The sequence below is a fragment of the Scardinius erythrophthalmus genome (assembly GCF_964197995.2).
Source record: "Scardinius erythrophthalmus genome assembly, chromosome: 4".
Taxonomy (NCBI): domain Eukaryota; kingdom Metazoa; phylum Chordata; class Actinopteri; order Cypriniformes; family Leuciscidae; genus Scardinius; species Scardinius erythrophthalmus.
Window position 1 is genome coordinate 42,343,738 of NC_138224.1, and position 17,792 is coordinate 42,361,529.

Consider the following 17,792-nt stretch of genomic DNA (forward strand, 5'->3'; position numbering starts at 1 on the left):
ATAACCTTTTTTTAGTAAGTTTTGTACTAACAGTAGAAAGAATACGAGGAATAAAAGAAGATTATGGAAAATGGAAAATGGGCGTGACAGACGACAGGGCAGAAGAGTGATAAGAGATACTAGAGATATGAGACATTATTAAAGGAACTGTGAGAGGCACAGTAGAGCAAACTGCCTTAGACATCCATCCTACCAGTGAAGAGAGAGTCTGCGTGAAGATGTGGAAGACGTGTGTGACTTTGGCACTGCTCATATGTGTCCAAGGTAAGATCTTACTCTCAAAGACACTGGAAAATACTATTTCTCTACCGCTCTGTCACTTCTATGGCAGGTTCTGTTTTAAAGTTAAATAAAGATTTAAGTGATTTTTCTATGGAAAAACTACCTGACAAATCACTGAAAATGTGTCCTGAAATATCACACTTGTATCACATGAATGTCATGTCTTTGGAGGGTGTATTTTTGGAGAGAGTTGGAGGTCCAATTGAGTGGTTCAATTTGGTAGAAGTTATCAAAACATCTAACATCTTATTACACCTTTAATAAGACACCCCAATCTGGAGGCTATGTGATATTTCTGTCTCTGAGCAGTCTCTCTTTCTCACAGTGTGTGCACATGGCCCTTTGTACCCTCGTATTATGGGTGGTGCTGATGCCCAGAGGAGGGCATGGCCGTGGATAGTTAGTTTGCACGACCCCACCTGCCATTTTTGTGGAGGATCCCTCATCAGCAGTCAGTGGGTGCTGTCGGCCGCTCACTGTTTCGTTAGGTTAGAGCCATATCAACACAAACAGTATATTTACAGACTTACAAACACTGTCTTTTGTGATTGCTCTTCCACTATTTTTGTTTTATAGGGATGATTACACAATTAAGAATGAGACCAGCATACGTGTATACTTGGGAAAGATGACACAGCGTGAAGTTAATAAAAATGAAATCATGATATTTGTACAAAAAATCTACACTCATAACTTGTACAATGCAACGACTGACAACAATGACATCGCTCTGCTGCACTTGTCTGCTCAAGTCTCCTCTGACTATATCAGACCACTGTGTCTGGTGGCTCACGGCAGTGATTTCCTTGCTGGCAACAGTAGTCGGATCATAGGCTGGGGAAAAACTGCTCGTGGAGGTACATAGGTCCTGTCAGCAACTAGATTTGACAAATTTATTCAGATAAAGACATAATGATGATGTGTGTTGTGTGTGTGTGTCCAGTGAATCTACCTTATCCTGGGACTCTGCAGGAGGCTAATGTTACTCTGGTGAACAATACTCAGTGCCAAAATCAGCTGAAGAAACGGAAATATGTACAAATCACCAACAATATGATTTGTGCTGGCGTTCCTGGTGGTGGCGTAGACACATACTGTGTACAACAACAAGATGATTATTACTCATTACTGCATACAGACAATGTCTGCCTGAATGTCTGTCAAGATTTACTGTACCTTTAAACTTCTAATACTTGATATTTTTTCACCCCAGTTTGTATTTCTGTTTGTTAGCATGAAAAAGCTAAACAAGTGACTCTCGTCTGCAGGGGGACTCTGGAGGTCCAATGATGAGTCAGTACTGTTCAAAGTGGGTTCAGTCTGGCATCACCAGCTGGGGTATTGGCTGTGGTTTACCCAACACACCCGGTGTTTACACCCGCGTCTCACAGTATCAGCAGTGGATTAATGACACTATCCGGCACCATCCAAGCCAGGACTTCCCACAATTCGTTAACGTAAACCTCCCGTGCCCACGTAAGATTCTCTCACACACATTTATCCAGTTACACACATTTATACATCATTAATAACACACTTCTTTGACTGATGATTGTTTATGTGTATTTAAACAGCAGACACAGGAACACAGGGCGGGAAAGGGTGCTGCTGTTGTGAGTCACACCACTGTTATACACACACAACACATACATTAGTCATTTCACACCAACAAGAGTGTGTTGTGGCTGTACATCAGTACGTGTTCATATACAGCTATAACACACATCTGTGAATGTGGAACTCCTTTTATAAAACAGTTCAACACAAAAAACAAAACAAAAAAAACAAGGAGTATCCCAAAAAAACTCTTATGTGTGCAACTTTCTTCTGATACGCATTCAGGATCTTCAGAATGTTATGCAATAACTATTGTAGCTTTTTATTAGGGGAATAACAAATGATAATTTAAAATGATAAATGATAAAAGCTTTACATCTTGTATCCCATGAATTAAGGACAAAGCTTTCTTTTATTTAAATGTTTAGTCCTAATGAATTTGAACTTTAGTTAAATATTAATTCAATAAGAATCTGTTGAAAAATCTATATCAGTGTCTTACATAAATTAGGAGTTGACTTGCAAATGTTATTGTCGTTAATAGTACTGTCAAATGTGCATTTCTATCTGACAAAGAATGCAGTATTTTATTCTAGATTTCAGATTTCAATGGTATGTTCCCTCACTCCCTGTTTATTGTGTGTCTCTGCAGTAATATGAGGTGAGGAGTAGCTCTGAAGACTCTTCCAGAATGAGCTTACCTGGACACACACTCGCCAGTCACATGATTACATCTCTTCAACACCCAGGAATCAAGATTGCTTTTAAAGCTCTGCAATATCATTAACCAGTTCCACTGAAAACTGTTTCACAGAACTGCAATGTTTAATGAGCACTTTTCTCTGTTTTCCTGTCATCTGTTCTTCATCTTCATTTTGCATAATGTTTGCCAATAAATATCAAGCATAGATCTTACATATAGAAGTGTCTTTATACCAACTCAAAATGGTTTTAATCTTAAATTTAGTTTGCAATCATTTTTTTCTGACAAATGAGAGCATTTTAAATGCATTATTATATTTTTTTGTCACAAAATAAATGGCAACACTTTACAATACGGGTGCACTTATATGCATTCATGATTAACTAATGCACAGATAATATTGAGTTAATGTATGACTCATGATTATCTAAATGTGTCATCATGGTTTAATTCCCTTAAAACTAATTTCATTAAAACGATTATTTAATTTGTTAATTACTACAGTGAGTAGTAACTAGAGAGAAAAATACAGAGGGATGCAGAGATACAAAAAAGAGATGTACAAAATATCACACACACACACGACAAACTGATAACAGGACTAATGTAACACCTTTATTTATTTTCAGTGTCTAGCAGTTCATTGGCTTGTTTCATGGCAATGATGTAAAGCTTTTTAACATTTTTGCTCAAAAAAAAAAACAAACAAAAAAAAACCTTTCAAACAAACAAAAAAAAACCTTTCTATTCCTACTGAAAAGTTCATGTCAAATAAATAGTGACATATGACATGCATTTATAGATAGATATGCCCCCTTTTAGTAATAATGACTCCTGGAACTATTTTTGAAAGGTTGGATGTTTTTTTTCTCTCTTTGATCATAAATAAATAATTTAAATCTTTTTGTTTTTTTCACTTTATCAAATGCTGATTGCAGTCCAAGTCCACGAGTATCCTCTTGAACTAAAGTGGTAAAGAGAAATTCGACTGTTTGTCATTTTGTCAAAACTCTTCACACAGTGATCACACCATCGGTCTATGTGGTTAAACCGTGCATCATTTACCATTGCTTTGTCTCAAAATACAGGTGCTGGTCATATAATTAGAATATCATCAAAAAGTTGATTTATTTCAGTAATTCCGTTAAAAAAGTGAAACTTGTATATTATATAGACTCATTACATGCAAAGTGAGATATCTCAAGCCTTTATTTGTTATAATTTTGATGATTATGGCTTACAGCTTGTGAAAACCACAAAATCAAAATCTCAGAAAATTAGAATATTACATGAAATCACACAGTAGTTACACAGTGATACCATGGTCATTGAACCAGGTTTTGGTTATTTTGGCAGTGTGGGCAGGGTGCAAATCCTGCTGGAAAATGAAGGAAGCATCTCCATAAAGCTTGTCTGCTGAAGGAAGCATGAAGTGCTCTGGAAATGTCCTTGTAGACGGCTGCGTTGAGTGGACAGCACAGTGGACCAACACTAGCCGATGACATGGCTCCCCAAACCAACACAGACTATGGAAACTTCACACTGGACTTCAAGCATCTTGGATTGTGTGCCTCTCCATTCTTCCTCCAGACTCTGGGACCTTGGTTTCCAGATGAGATGCAAAATTTGCTCTCATCAGAAAAGAGGACTTTGGTCCACTGTGCTTTATTAAATCCAGAGTCAACGCAGCCGTCTACCAGGACATTTTCAGAGCACTTCATGCTTCCTTCATTTTCCAGCAGGATTTGCACCCTGCCCACACTGCCAAAAGAACCAAAACCTGGTTCAATGACCATGGTATCACTGTGTAATTACTGTGTGATTTCATGTAATATTCTAATTTTCTGAGATTTTGATTTTGTGGTTTTCACAAGCTGTAAGCCATAATCATCAAAATTATAACAAATAAAGGCTTGAGATATCTCACTTTGCATGTAATGAGTCTATATAATATACAAGTTTCACTTTTTTAACAGAATTACTGAAATAAATCAACTTTTTGATGATATTCTAATTATATGACCAGCACCTGTACATTCAATGACTACATCTTTCAAGTGCCATGAACTATTTTCTCCTTCAGACAAAATCACCACATCTCCAAATACCTACAGTTTACTCTTTACAGAACTATAAACTTTAGTTGAAAACCTATCATAACACAAAATGGATTAAGACAGCAATTTATTACATTTCTACAGCAAAACCATACTGAAATATATTACGAATCTAAAAAATGAAATACTATCAAAACAATTAGACAAAACACAGTTGATTCCCATTGTAGCTGAACATCTGTCTGAGTTTTAGTCATTCAATTTCATTACCATCTATCAAAAGGAAACATCTTAGTTATCATTTGATACTGTAATGTAAATATGGAGCATTATACAGTGAATCTGAACAATAGAAAGTAGAAAATAAAAATCACCAAATAAAATACTATGTAATTCTACATGCTGTTAGAGTTTTTTAGGTTATAGTTTTATGAGTGACAATAACCGTGTTTCCACCGCAGGAACCAGGGTCTAAATGAAGTTCTGGGTAAATATTTCCCAAATAAATAACAAATAAAGATCAGGAACTTTTTGGGGTGGGACTTGAGCACTGAACATGCTGATTTGTTGAGTTCATGCCACATTTTGATTGGTTGACTGCATATCTGTTGCGGTGCACTAATTTGCCTAATCTTCACGGTACTTTAGACGCAGAAAGCAACAGGTCTGGGGGGAAAAGGTCCTGGGACAAATTGTTCCGGGTAATTTAGGTGGAAATGTGGCTAATGTGTGCTTTGTTGGGAGACAAACTTTGCTAATGTTTTGGAAGAATGCATTGATTTGAGACATGAATAAAGAGTTTTGTTAGTCAACACTGTATCAACATCACCTTGCGATCTGGTTCATTGTAGAATATTGTCACTTCTAGTGTTAAGGTGATCAAATATTTAGTTTGCCGCTGTTTTACAGTCTGGGATAGAGAATCAAGCAGCCGGGTAATATTCATCTGCAAAACATGAGAAGATGGTTGGGTGGGTGTACACAGTCCTGGTTACATTTCTGAAGGCATGCACCCACTACCTCAGTACTACTACTTCTCTTTTAAAAGCTACTGTACTGTGTGCCAGACACTCACTTATTCAGTGCAAAGTTGTGCATCGATATTATTTTTTAAACTTATTTATCGCAGGGGAAAGAACTGAAAAAAGTCTCTCACTGCTTTGTTCTGGATTTTCCCCTCAGTACCATCCTTGTCAACTCTTAAACAAGATGCAATTATAAACAGCTTGGACAACTGATTTTTTTTTTTTTTCTGACTGTGGTTTGTTTGTTAAAGATGTTTTTTAATTACTGTTGGTACACACTGTTTATCTATGCTTTTGTCACTGTTTACACTCTTATTTGTTTATAATAAAAAAAAAACTGAAAAAAGGTACTGTACTACTCATGCCTCCTCACAGGACTTTTTGTAAAGAGTAAAAAAAATCAAATAATAATAATCACACAGATAATGTTTTACAGAAAAGGGCTGTAAAATAATTAACCTACTGCTTGAGCTCCAGAAACAGATCTATAGCGGTGTCTACTTACTGTTGCACCTCATCCTTCCCTCGCGGGTCAAAATGGCCCGAAGCCCTAAAGTTATATTTCATTTGTTTTTGTCCAGAAAGCTTATTTTATGTCATTTAGATATTTTTTGTTTTATTAATGCATTTCTTTTGGAGATTATTTACATTTAAATGACTAGATTTGATCAATAAATAATAAATTGTTTAATATTTACTAATTTAAGCACATTCCTCACATTCTTTCAACTTAAATTCAAAATACCTCTTGTGAAAAAAAATATATAACATGATATTTCATGACTCTTGCCACTAGATGGCCTTATAGCTCTATATGGAGCAAATGAGCTGTTCCTCTGGGTCCTAAAGCCATTCAAATACACATGCATGTAGACATAATAAAATAATTTTTTGGTAAAGTTTTAGCATTTTTAGTTAGAATTTTGAGCATTTTTAGGGTTTTTTATGTGTACTGAAGCATTTCCTTGCATTCCATTCATTCTATGGGGGTCAAATTGACACCCAAAATGTAATCAATACATTTTGTGTGTGTGTGTGTGTGTGTGTGTGTGTGTGTATTCGTGGTTAGTGCGACAAAAGTCCTGGGGTCTTTCAAATAATTAAAAAATTTCAAATAAAAATTCCGGGTCAAAATGACAACATATTACAGTAATACAAAATATCATTCAAATAGTACAAGAGACTTATCCAACTCACAGAACTACCTATATATATATATTAGTGGTGGGTGGTATTTTTCAAAATGATACTGTTTCATGGGAAGTTTTTTTTTTTGTTTGTTTGTTTTTTAAGCATGACTGGGTGTTAGCCACATTTTCTACTGATTGAGAGAGGAAATTCTACAGTAAATTGACTTAGAATGCCCTATATTACTGACATGAGTGAATATTGTAGAAAAAAATCCACACTAGTATTAAAGGAGCTGTATGAAAGAAATCTATTTCAATTAATCATAAAATGGCCCTGATGTGTCACTAGACATTAAGAAATCATGTTCATTTCAAATACTTATATCACTGACAACAGTAGTATGGCTAGGATATTGTCATTTAAAAAGTGGACTTGCAGCCCTCAACTGATGTTGATGTTGTCATTTTGTGTTTTGGCCTGACGCGCCTCCCTCCACCTATCTACCAATCACGAAGTCAGTAGTGTTTCGGGATCCGGGTTGCCAGCTTTGCTCTAACCTACCCTAACTCTAGTCGGATAAAAATGTCTAACGTAGACCTCGTTATAATTCAGAAATTCGTCGTGACAAAGTCCGAAATAAAACCAGAATTTGTATTGGAGATGCTTTTGAAAGATGGAGACGGCTGAAAACAGATGCCAACGTTGCTAATTTTCTCCTGGACAGGTAAGATTCATCTATGCTTGGCTAACTTGTACTTGATGTCAATAGACATTTCATATATTCATGACAGTCGAACAAAGTTCTGCATGTTCGTGCAAAGTAACGTAACATTAGCTCACATGGACGTATGCTAACATTAGCAATGCATTATAGGAGCCCGTTTCTCTGTCATTTTGCCGAGACGCTGAGGAAAACAACATTAGCATGCCCATTATGGCAATTTGAAACGTAATTGAGAGAGAAGCCTAACTTTACCTCAGAAAAAATGATTCGTCATTCGTTCTTCACGTACAGTATATCGTGGACTAAGTTACACATGCTGCAAGTTGACCTGTATGACCATTGCTAATGTAATTTAGTTTCTGCTGAATCCTGCAGCTTATCTGGCAACCTAGAGTCAGGGGGTAGAGGGAGGGGATACACCGCTCTACAGTATTTTTAAAGTGATTGCAGTACCAGTTTTGACCACAATCCTACATACGGTTCCTTTGATACAGATTTGCAAGGCTGTTTACAAAGAGGTCCAGCAAACAACGGTTTCCACGGTAACGGCTTTACCCAAAGCGGTTTCCCCGGTAATGGCTGTACACAAACCAGCACAGCGCTCATAAACGCTGCTTTATCAGGACAGATAAAGAAAGATTCGATAGGTGGTTTGCAGTCACGTGATTGTGATGACGCGCGAAATTCAGATGGAGGGCAGGAAGTGAAGAGCGGAATGGACGAGATGGAGGAAAGTCCGAACGTACTACTTTTAGACGCTATTACAAGAGAAAGATATAACAAAAAATTGAAACATATGTTGGACGTGATCCTTACGTTATGAAGAGGAGCGATTTTTCAACTGAATTGAAAGATTTGCCTGTAACATTACGTTTGTCTTCAGTTACAGGGGTAACTTACAAACTCAAAGAAAAGAAGAAACAATTACTTTGACTTTACAAAGTTCGGAAACTGGTACGTAACACAAACATAGCCCCATAAGTTGTATTAACTCACCTTTGACGAAGTGAATACTCATAGGCGTCGATTTCGGTGGGGACGCACACCCACCAGATTTCGTCACGAGTCATTTTGTACCCACCACTTTTAACTTAACGTCCATAATAATTGGACTTTGGGTTCGATTTTTTTTATAGTTTTCAGTGGTTATGAGGAGCAATATGAGAGAGAAATTTGGTAATTATTGTAACATTAAACCACGTCACGTCATATTGTCAACATGGTAGGCCTACTTATGAAGCAGAATAGTGGGTCATATGTCTAATGCTTTTTGAAAACTTAAGGCTTTCTTCTTCATAAAACGAGTCGGACATCATCACATTTTTGTATACACTATTTATTTACATTAGTAAGCTACAGGACATAGTCTTTCAAAACATGACCTGCGCGAAAGAAAGAAAAAAAAAATGCGTCATTGTACCCAGCACATTTCAAACCAAACTGACACCCATGTGCACACACAGGCATTTTCCGATTCGGCTCCTCCCGACCGCAGGCTTAGGTTTGCAAGCTATTTTTTCCGGCGTTTTTCGGTCAATTTCTTGCATTTTTCCCCCTTATGAACAACAACTTTTGGTACACGATAAAAACTCCTTGTGGCATTTTGAGTGTGTTATAGTGCTTCCTAAATGTAGCACATTACTTCCTGCCCTCCATCTGCATTTCGCGCCATGGCAACGCAGTGACGTGACGTCATTTGCAAACGGTCAATAGCTTGTTTGCATAAGCCGCGCCCCCTAGTTATTGTTACTACGCCTGTCACACAATTGAGAACCAGACACATAGCCATGGCTGGGTGGAGCTCCATACCTATTGGCATAAGTGATTGGTTTTGGAGTAGCAATGCAGCAGACATATCCTCCAGGGCACTACAGAAAGGGCTGCAATATGCAGTGGAGGGATATGTTCAAAATGTTAAAATAAGCAAAGACGGGAATATTACAACAATCGAGGCCAGTGCTTGAAGTGGGGGGAAAAAAGGTGCCGGTAGGCTAACATTACTCTCTTACATTGGCAAATCATGACATTTGAGATTTCTACAGTGAAAAACAAAACTTGAAGATATTGCTGGTACAACAACAATTTATTGTTATTTATTAACAATATAAATGTATTTAAACAAGTCGTGTGTTTGTGTGTGTGTGTGTGTGTGTGTGTGTGTGTGTGTGTGCTTGTGTGCAAACAGAACTCCTCCAAGTCTGCAAGTCCAAAAATACATTTAGGCTATGGTGAGTTTACTACATTTTATTTTATTAAATGCATTTATGGTGAGATTATTATATTTTCATGTCAATCTGTGTTCATTTTGACCAAGAACCATGCGCTGTCAATTTAATTCAGCGCGTGCAGCACAGCAAAAATAGACTCGGTGCAGAAACGATTGCAGCATCCGCGTGCAGTGTGAAAGCGTTACCTGTTAACATGGGTGCGAAAAAAAAAAAAAGCACTGTAAACGGACTACGGAGTATATGTGAAACGGGCGTGACTGACGCTTATATATGTTATATACGCTGACATATGTATGCTTATTAATCTTTTAGGCATTTAGCTGTGAGTGAGGTCTCCCACACTGCTTAATCCATTGTCGGCATCTTTCCGCTTGGGTCTTGGGTTTTGGAAAGGCGAAAAAAACGACCCCTCCCTCTAAACTTTTGGGGTACCTGGTGTCAGACTTGCAGGTGCCATAGGCGCATCGTTTCACCGTGTTGCTGAAATCGCAATGTTTGACGGGGGTCCTTCTCCTTAGTTACAGTTTCTGAGCTAGGATTGGACGAGGACTGTTCGAGGGCGGGGTTTTGCGAATGGTCAATTGAAATAACATCGAAACTTTTCTAAAGACTGTCACTTCCCTTCAAAGATACATTCATATAAAAACAGCCGCGCCGCGTTTTGACTTTGCAGTGCAGTGCTCATGTTTATTAAACAATGTCAATGCCAACCACTAATAGATTTTCCAAAAGGCTGTGTTGATATTGTGAACCAATGTATGGGAAACACTAATATAATTTGATAGCTATCAATTAGGCTATAGTTTAACCTATCCATCTTTACCGTCACAGTAACACACACAGCTGTGTATCACCAGTGCAACAGACCCTCTCGAACAGTGTCGTGACGTGTTCCCAACGTTGTTAAAGCGACATACACCGGTATTGCGGTATATTAAAAATGTATATCATAACAAAAATAAACACCGGTATTCAGTATGAACTGATATACCGCCCAGCACTAATATATATATATTGTTGTATAATATCAAGAAAATGCAATTACCTGCCTCCTTGTTTATTGTAGATGCCGTTTTATTACACATATTTAGCCAATGTATTGGATATAATGCATTGCATTCAATGTTGTTATTTATTTTGTTTGTAAAATATGGCTTATATTGTTTTGGCATAGATGTACAGTAATTGGTTATGTATGTATATGTGACTGTGCCAACCCATGTTGAGAGGAGCAGAAAAGTGCAATTATGTTTGTGCTCTAGAGGACTCCTAGAAATCAGCCATCTTAGTTGAGTTTACTGGATTTCAAGGATATGAAGAGGTTGACCGCTTGCACATGCCTGGAGAAGGATCTGGGAAACTTTGGAGGAGTGTCAACCTAACGCCTGTTAAAAACAACAGGAGTATAAAAGACTGATGAACTGACTGCCTCAGGGGATACTGATACGCCAGTGCCCCCGACGCCTAGAAGCCCAGAGCTGGGGACAAGAAACCCCGAGCAGAAGATAAGAAGCCCAGAGCTTACTACACCTTTGTTATAAAACATGACTATTGTATTTTATACTTAAATGATGAAGTTTTATTTGCCTTTATACTTTTATTTATTATAAAAAGAAAAGTAACCAATTAAAAGAAATTTAATTGATTACAAAATCTGCCTTCTGAGATTTATGATGCTGGAAGACTTTTAATGCGAACATACCACAGAGGAGTCTTCTGACCAAATTGTAAGTACCTTTTGAATGCTTACGGTTTAGGTCAGATTTGACTTTCTTTACCTTACCTGAGAATAATAAATAAATAGGTAAAAGGTGTTAAGAGTAAAGTACACACCGTAAAACATGGCGCCCAACGTTTTAGGGGCATTGCTCCATCGACCCCTGGCCACAGTCGATCGAGCAATGCTTGCCCATTCGCTTCCGCACTCGTACGCTTGAGTATAGGAGTACGAACTTTGAATGCTAGTAAATTACCAACTAAAAGGCAACCTGTAAGACCCCAAAAATGTTAATAATCTAAAAAAGATTATTTAAAGGAACAACCCATAAAGGGTTAAAATAAAAGACGTCTAATACCCCTTTTCCACCAAGGCAGAGTTGGTGCTGGTTCGGAGCCAGTGCCTAGTTTCAAATCGGTTCTTTGTTTTTCCACCGCCAAAGCACCAGCTCCGAACCAGTAAAACTGGTTCTTAAGTAGCACCAAATCATTGCAGGGTCTAGAACGGAGCCAAGAAAGAACCGCTTGCGTCAGGGGCTGGGGGCGGGGTTACCGTGACCAACAAGACGAATAGAAACTTGTGACCGCCATTTTTAAATAGCAGCTAGTCGAGCTAATAGCAGCTCGATTATAATATCTGTCTATGTAAGTTACGGCGAGCTGCACGAACGCGTTGGATTCCGATGTATTTTTGTAAACCCATGAGCATCTGTCACGATGTGACAAAAAGTATATGGAACCTATTTTTGCTGAGAAGTGTTTCCGGTGGGACACTTATGGGTGAAACTCCGTCCACAGGCCTGTGTGTATGTCTGTCGCCATGACAACCTGAACAGATTGGCAACAGGTGTGGGGAATTTACCCAGAGAGTCTAGAAGAAACCCCGCCAGCATTTGAGAGGATAAAAAGCAGGAGAGAGAGGTGGTTGAGGTTGGTTCTTTCTCCCCCGTGAGAAGTTGTTTTATTGGGCGGTTGCAGTTATTTGAGGACGGGCGAACGAAGAGGAGAGTGTGAGCTGATGAGAGACAGGAGGATAACAGAGGGAGAGTGAAATACCCCATTTGCATTGGAGAAGAGCTAAGTGTCACAGGTCGGGATGGGCCAAGCCGGACTGCGCCCACCCCTGAACCAGGACCACCTCGAGGAGCGTGTCAGAGGGAGGAGTCGGAGACAGAATAAATTCAACAAGTTTTATTTAAAAGTAAAAGCAATTTGAAAATCCTAATCTAAAATCTTCTTCCTTCTTGCCCTCAGGGATCGAAGGTGAAACGGTGCAACAACCGGGGTCTCTCCCGCTCTCTTCCTCAGTGCGGGCCCTGTAGTGGATGGGACAGTGAACAGATAAGTGGTCGGGTAGGTCTTTCACAGGTGGGGATGCAGTGAACAGGCGAACAGTCCGGTAAGTCTCTTCTGGTAAGTAAATACTTCCAACCTCCCTTCTTTCTTTCACAGGTGCAAGATTTAAGGCAGATGGTTATCAGTCGAGTACGTATGCAGCAGGTACACGGCCTTATGGTGGGACGGCTGGGGAGTCTTCCTTAGGTAAGTAAGTGATTCTAACCTTCCTTCCTCCACAGGTATGAGATCCGGAGCAGATGGCCGTCGATCAGGTACGTATACGGCAGATTCACAGTCTAATGCTGGGGTGGCGAGGGAATCTTTACAGGGTAAGCGAATAATTCCAACCTCCCTCTCTTCACAGGCACAGAAACTGGAGCAGATGGATACTCCAGACAAAGTGTACCGACCACGTTCGTAACAGAAGGACAGCCACGTCTCTCAGCGCAGGTAACTATAAGGATACAGTAGACTCGAAGTCGACCGGCTGCACAGGGCTCCTACTGGGACAGACAGAAGGGATACTTCAAAGCAAGCATACAGTTCACATGAGTTGGAAGGGGACGAACACTTCTCACGATACAGATGAATTACGGGAATTCAGTAGACTCAAGTCAACAGGCTGAACAGGACTTCTTCTGGCATAGATGAAGTGGATATTCCAGACAGAGCGGGCCGGCTTTACGTTCACGGCAGAGGGACAGTCACTTCTCCCCACACAGGTGGGCTCCCAGGTTACAGCAGACTCAAAGTCAAACGACTGCACAGGACTGCTACTGAGACAGACGGAAGGGATACTTCAAACAAAGCATACAATTCACATGCGTTGACAAGGACAACCACTTCTCACAATACAGATGCACTGCGGGAATACAGCAGACTCAAAGTCGATGGGCTGAACAGGGTTTCTTCGGACACAACAGAATGGATATCTCAGACAAAGCGTGCCGGCCTTACGTTCGTGACGGAGGTAACAGTCCCTTCTCCCAGCACAGGTGGACTACAAGGATGCAACAGACTCAAAGTCGATAAGCTGCACGGGGCTTCTACTGAAACAGACAAAAGGATGCTTCACACAAGGTATACAGTTCATATGCATAGAAGGGAGCGAGCACTTCTCACAGTACGGCTGCGTTGCAGGGATACAGCAGACTCAAAGTCAACGGGCTGAACGGGACTTCTACTGGAACAGACAGAAAGGATGCTTCACACAAGGTATACAGTTCATATGCATAGAAGGGAGCGAGCACTTCTCACAATACGGCTGCGTTGCAGGGATACAGCAGACTCAAAGTCAACGGGCTGAACGGGACTTCTACTGGAACAGACAGAAAGGATGCTTCACACAAGGTATACAGTTCATATGCATAGAAGGGAGCGAGCACTTCTCACAATACAGCTGCGTTGCAGGAATACAGCAGACTCAAAGTCAGCGGGCTGAATGGGACTTCTACGGAGACAGACCACGAACAATTCAACAGGGCATCTCGTCTCCTATTAGCTCAAACAGAGGGGTTAATTCAAATTCCAGATGATAATTCTTCAACATCCACACAGTTAGAACAGATCAATGACACAGAACTCTCACTATTGACAGTAGACCCGCGTAGCACAGGGAGAGTGCACGGCAAAGGGAATGTATCTTCCACACACACAGCAATTCCACTTCTAGCATATAATGTGGGGGAAACGTCAATCTTAGGCACTGCAATCTCACTTCACGAAGTGCAATTTAAAGCCCGCACTCACCCTTGGGTCTCTGTCCGAGGGGACCGCGTTCATCAATGCTGCAAAGGATGTTTCGGGATGTTTTTCTTCACAGACACAGGCAGAGTTCACATCACCATTTATAATGGAGAAGAGATAGGAGGTCGGTAATGAATCAGTACAATCCACTCAGTGACATTTATGATCGTGATCCACACACTCCAAACCACATCCAATTCAGTGTCGAATACATGCAATTACGAGACTCAGTTCTCGATTACTTAGCTCCTCTCCAATGTAAACAGGATATTTCACTTTCCCTCTGTTGCCCTCGAGTCCCTCATCAAGTCAACACTCTCCTCTTCATTCGCCAGCACTCAAATAACTGCAACCACCCGATAAAACAACTTCTCACGGGAGAGAACCACACCAACAGTCTCTTTCTCTTGCTTTTTATACTCTCTCAAGTGCTGACAGAACCTCACCCAAACTCCCAGAGTAAATTCCCCACACCTGTTTTCAATCTGTCATTTGGGGTTGTCATGGCAACAGACGCACACACAGGCCTGGGGACGGTGTTACACTCAAAGTGTCCCAGCGGGAACACTGCTTCAACGGGAATAAGTTCCATATACTATTTGTCACACCGTGACATACCCCCCCGCCAAACCGTTCTAGTCCCGAGAACGGTCTCCAGACACCCAGTCTCCATACCTAGCTGGAGGCTGACCTCGATTCTCTCGCTGGGACCGTCGAGGTGGGGAAACAGGTGCTTCAGGTCGTGGTCCTAGGCCTAGGCCTCTGGGAATCACCGCCCATCCTACCAGCGGGGGCATCCCGGACGTCTCGACCGGTGGATTCTCTACAACACATTTTGGATAGTTTGGACAAGGGCGAATCAAATTACGGTGTAACACCCGTTCGGGGCCTGCCTTTCCTTCTGGTCGCAATGCATATACAGGTTGGTCTGGGTGTGGCTGTCGCTGGACGACAAACGGCTGAGCCTCCCACCGGTCACTCAACTTTCCCTTCCCTTGTCGGCGATTGTCCCGCACCAGCACCCTCTCCCCTGGCAGTAGCGGTGCCTCTCGAGCCGTCCGGTCATACAACCTCTTGTTCTTTAACGCTGCTCGATTAATCTGGTCAGAGACTCGTTCGTACGCCGACTGGAGGCGTTGGTGGTGTCCCATCACCCAATCTGTCAAGCTACCTCCCTCTTCCCCTGCAGTGGTCCCCAGAAGCATATCCATTGGGAGTCTCACATGTCTGCCGAACATCAGGTAAGTAGGGGCGTAGCCGGTGGTACTGTGCACACTGTTATTGTAAGCCTGCACCATCGCCGGGAGCCTGTCGACCCAATGGCCTTGCTGTTCCTCCTCCAAGGTTCCTAATAAACTCAGTAGGGTCTGATTAAACCTTTCACACCCCCCGTTCCCTTGGGGGTGGTAGGGAGTCGTGTGGGTCTTCTTGCATCCGTACAGTTGGCACAGCTCATGGATCACCCTGGACTCAAAATTGGTTCCTTGGTCTGAGTGGAAGATTTCCGGGCATCCGAATGGTTGGATCACATACCTCCAGAGGGCGTTGGCAGTCGTGACGGCGGTTTGGTCCACAGTCGGGATGGCCCAAGCGTACTTGGTAAACAAGTCGGTTACCACGAGGATGTTCTGGATCCGATCCATTGGCCGTCCCAAAGTCAGATAATCCATGGCCACCATATGCAGCGGTGCCTTGGCCTGAATCGGGACCAGCGGTGCCCGTGCCTCCTTCTTGGTCTTAAACAACGTGCAGCGGGGGCACCTCTGAAGGTACGTCCTCGTGGTACCTTCCATCCCAGGCCAGTAGAAATGTCGTCTCACCAGTGCCAATGTCCTCTCTTGCCCTTGATGTCCCATCCTGGAGTGATATGCCTCCAGCAACGCCTGACAACGCCCTTCAGGGACCACGATTTGACAGACCTCTTCGCCCCGACCTGGGTCCTGAATGGCCCTACAGAGCACACCTTCCTTCAAGTAGAGTCTCCCCTTCTGTCCCAGCAGGCCCCGCACAATCCGAGTCTGAGCCCGGCGTGCCGCACCCTCAGGCCAGGCCTTCTGTTCTAGCCACGTTCGAACCAACGCTACATCTCCATCTTCGCCCTGCCACAACCTCCATCGCTGCGGGTCCCACCCCCAACAAGGGGGGGGTTCCTCCGGCGTTTGCCCCGGTGCCTCTACCACTCCCACCATCAATCCCTCGTCGAACCCCGCTTCTGGTGCCGGTACCTGACCTGCCGATCCTTCGCCGGGTAGCCTAGATAGTACATCGGCATTAGTATGTTCTCTTCCTGGCCGGTACTGGATCTGATAGTCAAAATTGGCCAGTTGTGCCGCCCAGCGTTGCTCCACCGCCCCCAGTTTAGCAGTCTGCAAATGTACCAATGGGTTATTGTCCGTAACGACCCGTACCTTGGCTCCCCACAAATAGTCCTTGAATTTTTCACACAACGCCCATTTCACTGCCAGCAACTCAAGCTTAAAAGAACTGTAGTTAGCGTCGTTCTTCTCCGTTGGATGTAGACTTCGGCTTGCATAAGCAATTACCTTTTCCTCTCCCTGCTGCTTCTGTGCCAAGACGGCCCCCAAGCCCAGGTGGCTAGCGTCGGTGTACAGAGTGAAGGGTTGTGTGAAGTCGGCATAGGCTAGAATCGGGGCCTGTAGTAGTTCCTGCTTGAGCTTCTGGAAGGCGGCTTCACAAGCCGGATCCCATTGGATCGAAGGGGACCCTCGCCCCCGAACTCTTCCCGTACCTCCCAGCAACTGGTTGATCGGTTTAGCAATTTTAGAGAAATCCTTAATGAATCGTCTATAGTAACCCACGAAGCCCAGGAACGAACGGACCTGGCGCACCGTCTTGGGCGCAGCCCACTCCTGTACTGCCACCACCTTCTCCGGATCAACTGAAATCCCTGCCGCGCTCACCACATGCCCCAGGAATTTTACTTCCTTTCGGAAGAGCTGGCACTTGTCTGGCTGGAGCTTCAACCCATATCGCTCTAGAGAGCGGAAGACTTGCTCTAGGTGCTCAAGATGGGACTTGAAATCTGGAGAGTAGACGATAACGTCGTCTAAGTAGACAAGGGTGGTATCCATCAGTTGGTTGCCTAGACAACGCTGCATCAGCCGTTGGAATGTGGCGGGGGCGTTGCAAAGGCCGAATGGCATCCGGTCCCATTCATATAGGCCGAAAGGGGTAGTGAACGCTGTCTTCTCCCTGTCATGCTCGTCCATCTGCACCTGCCAGTAACCGCTGGCCAAGTCAAGAGTGGAATACCAGGTGGCTTGT

At 42.3% G+C, this 17,792-nt stretch overlaps 1 protein-coding gene across 1 annotated transcript; it reads left to right on the plus strand.

Annotated features, from left to right (window-relative positions):
• Positions 1-218: 218 nt before the first annotated feature.
• On the plus strand, positions 219-13,182 carry LOC308689310 (chymotrypsinogen A-like; the record flags this gene model as incomplete). Its single annotated transcript, XM_081362962.1, has 8 exons — positions 219-264; positions 608-770; positions 859-1,139; positions 1,226-1,380; positions 1,551-1,739; positions 12,678-12,776; positions 12,876-12,923; positions 13,126-13,182. The coding sequence occupies 8 exons, from the start codon at positions 219-221 to the stop codon at positions 13,180-13,182; spliced, it is 1,038 nt and encodes a 345-aa protein (XP_081219088.1).
• Between the last annotated feature and the right edge of the window lie 4,610 nt (positions 13,183-17,792).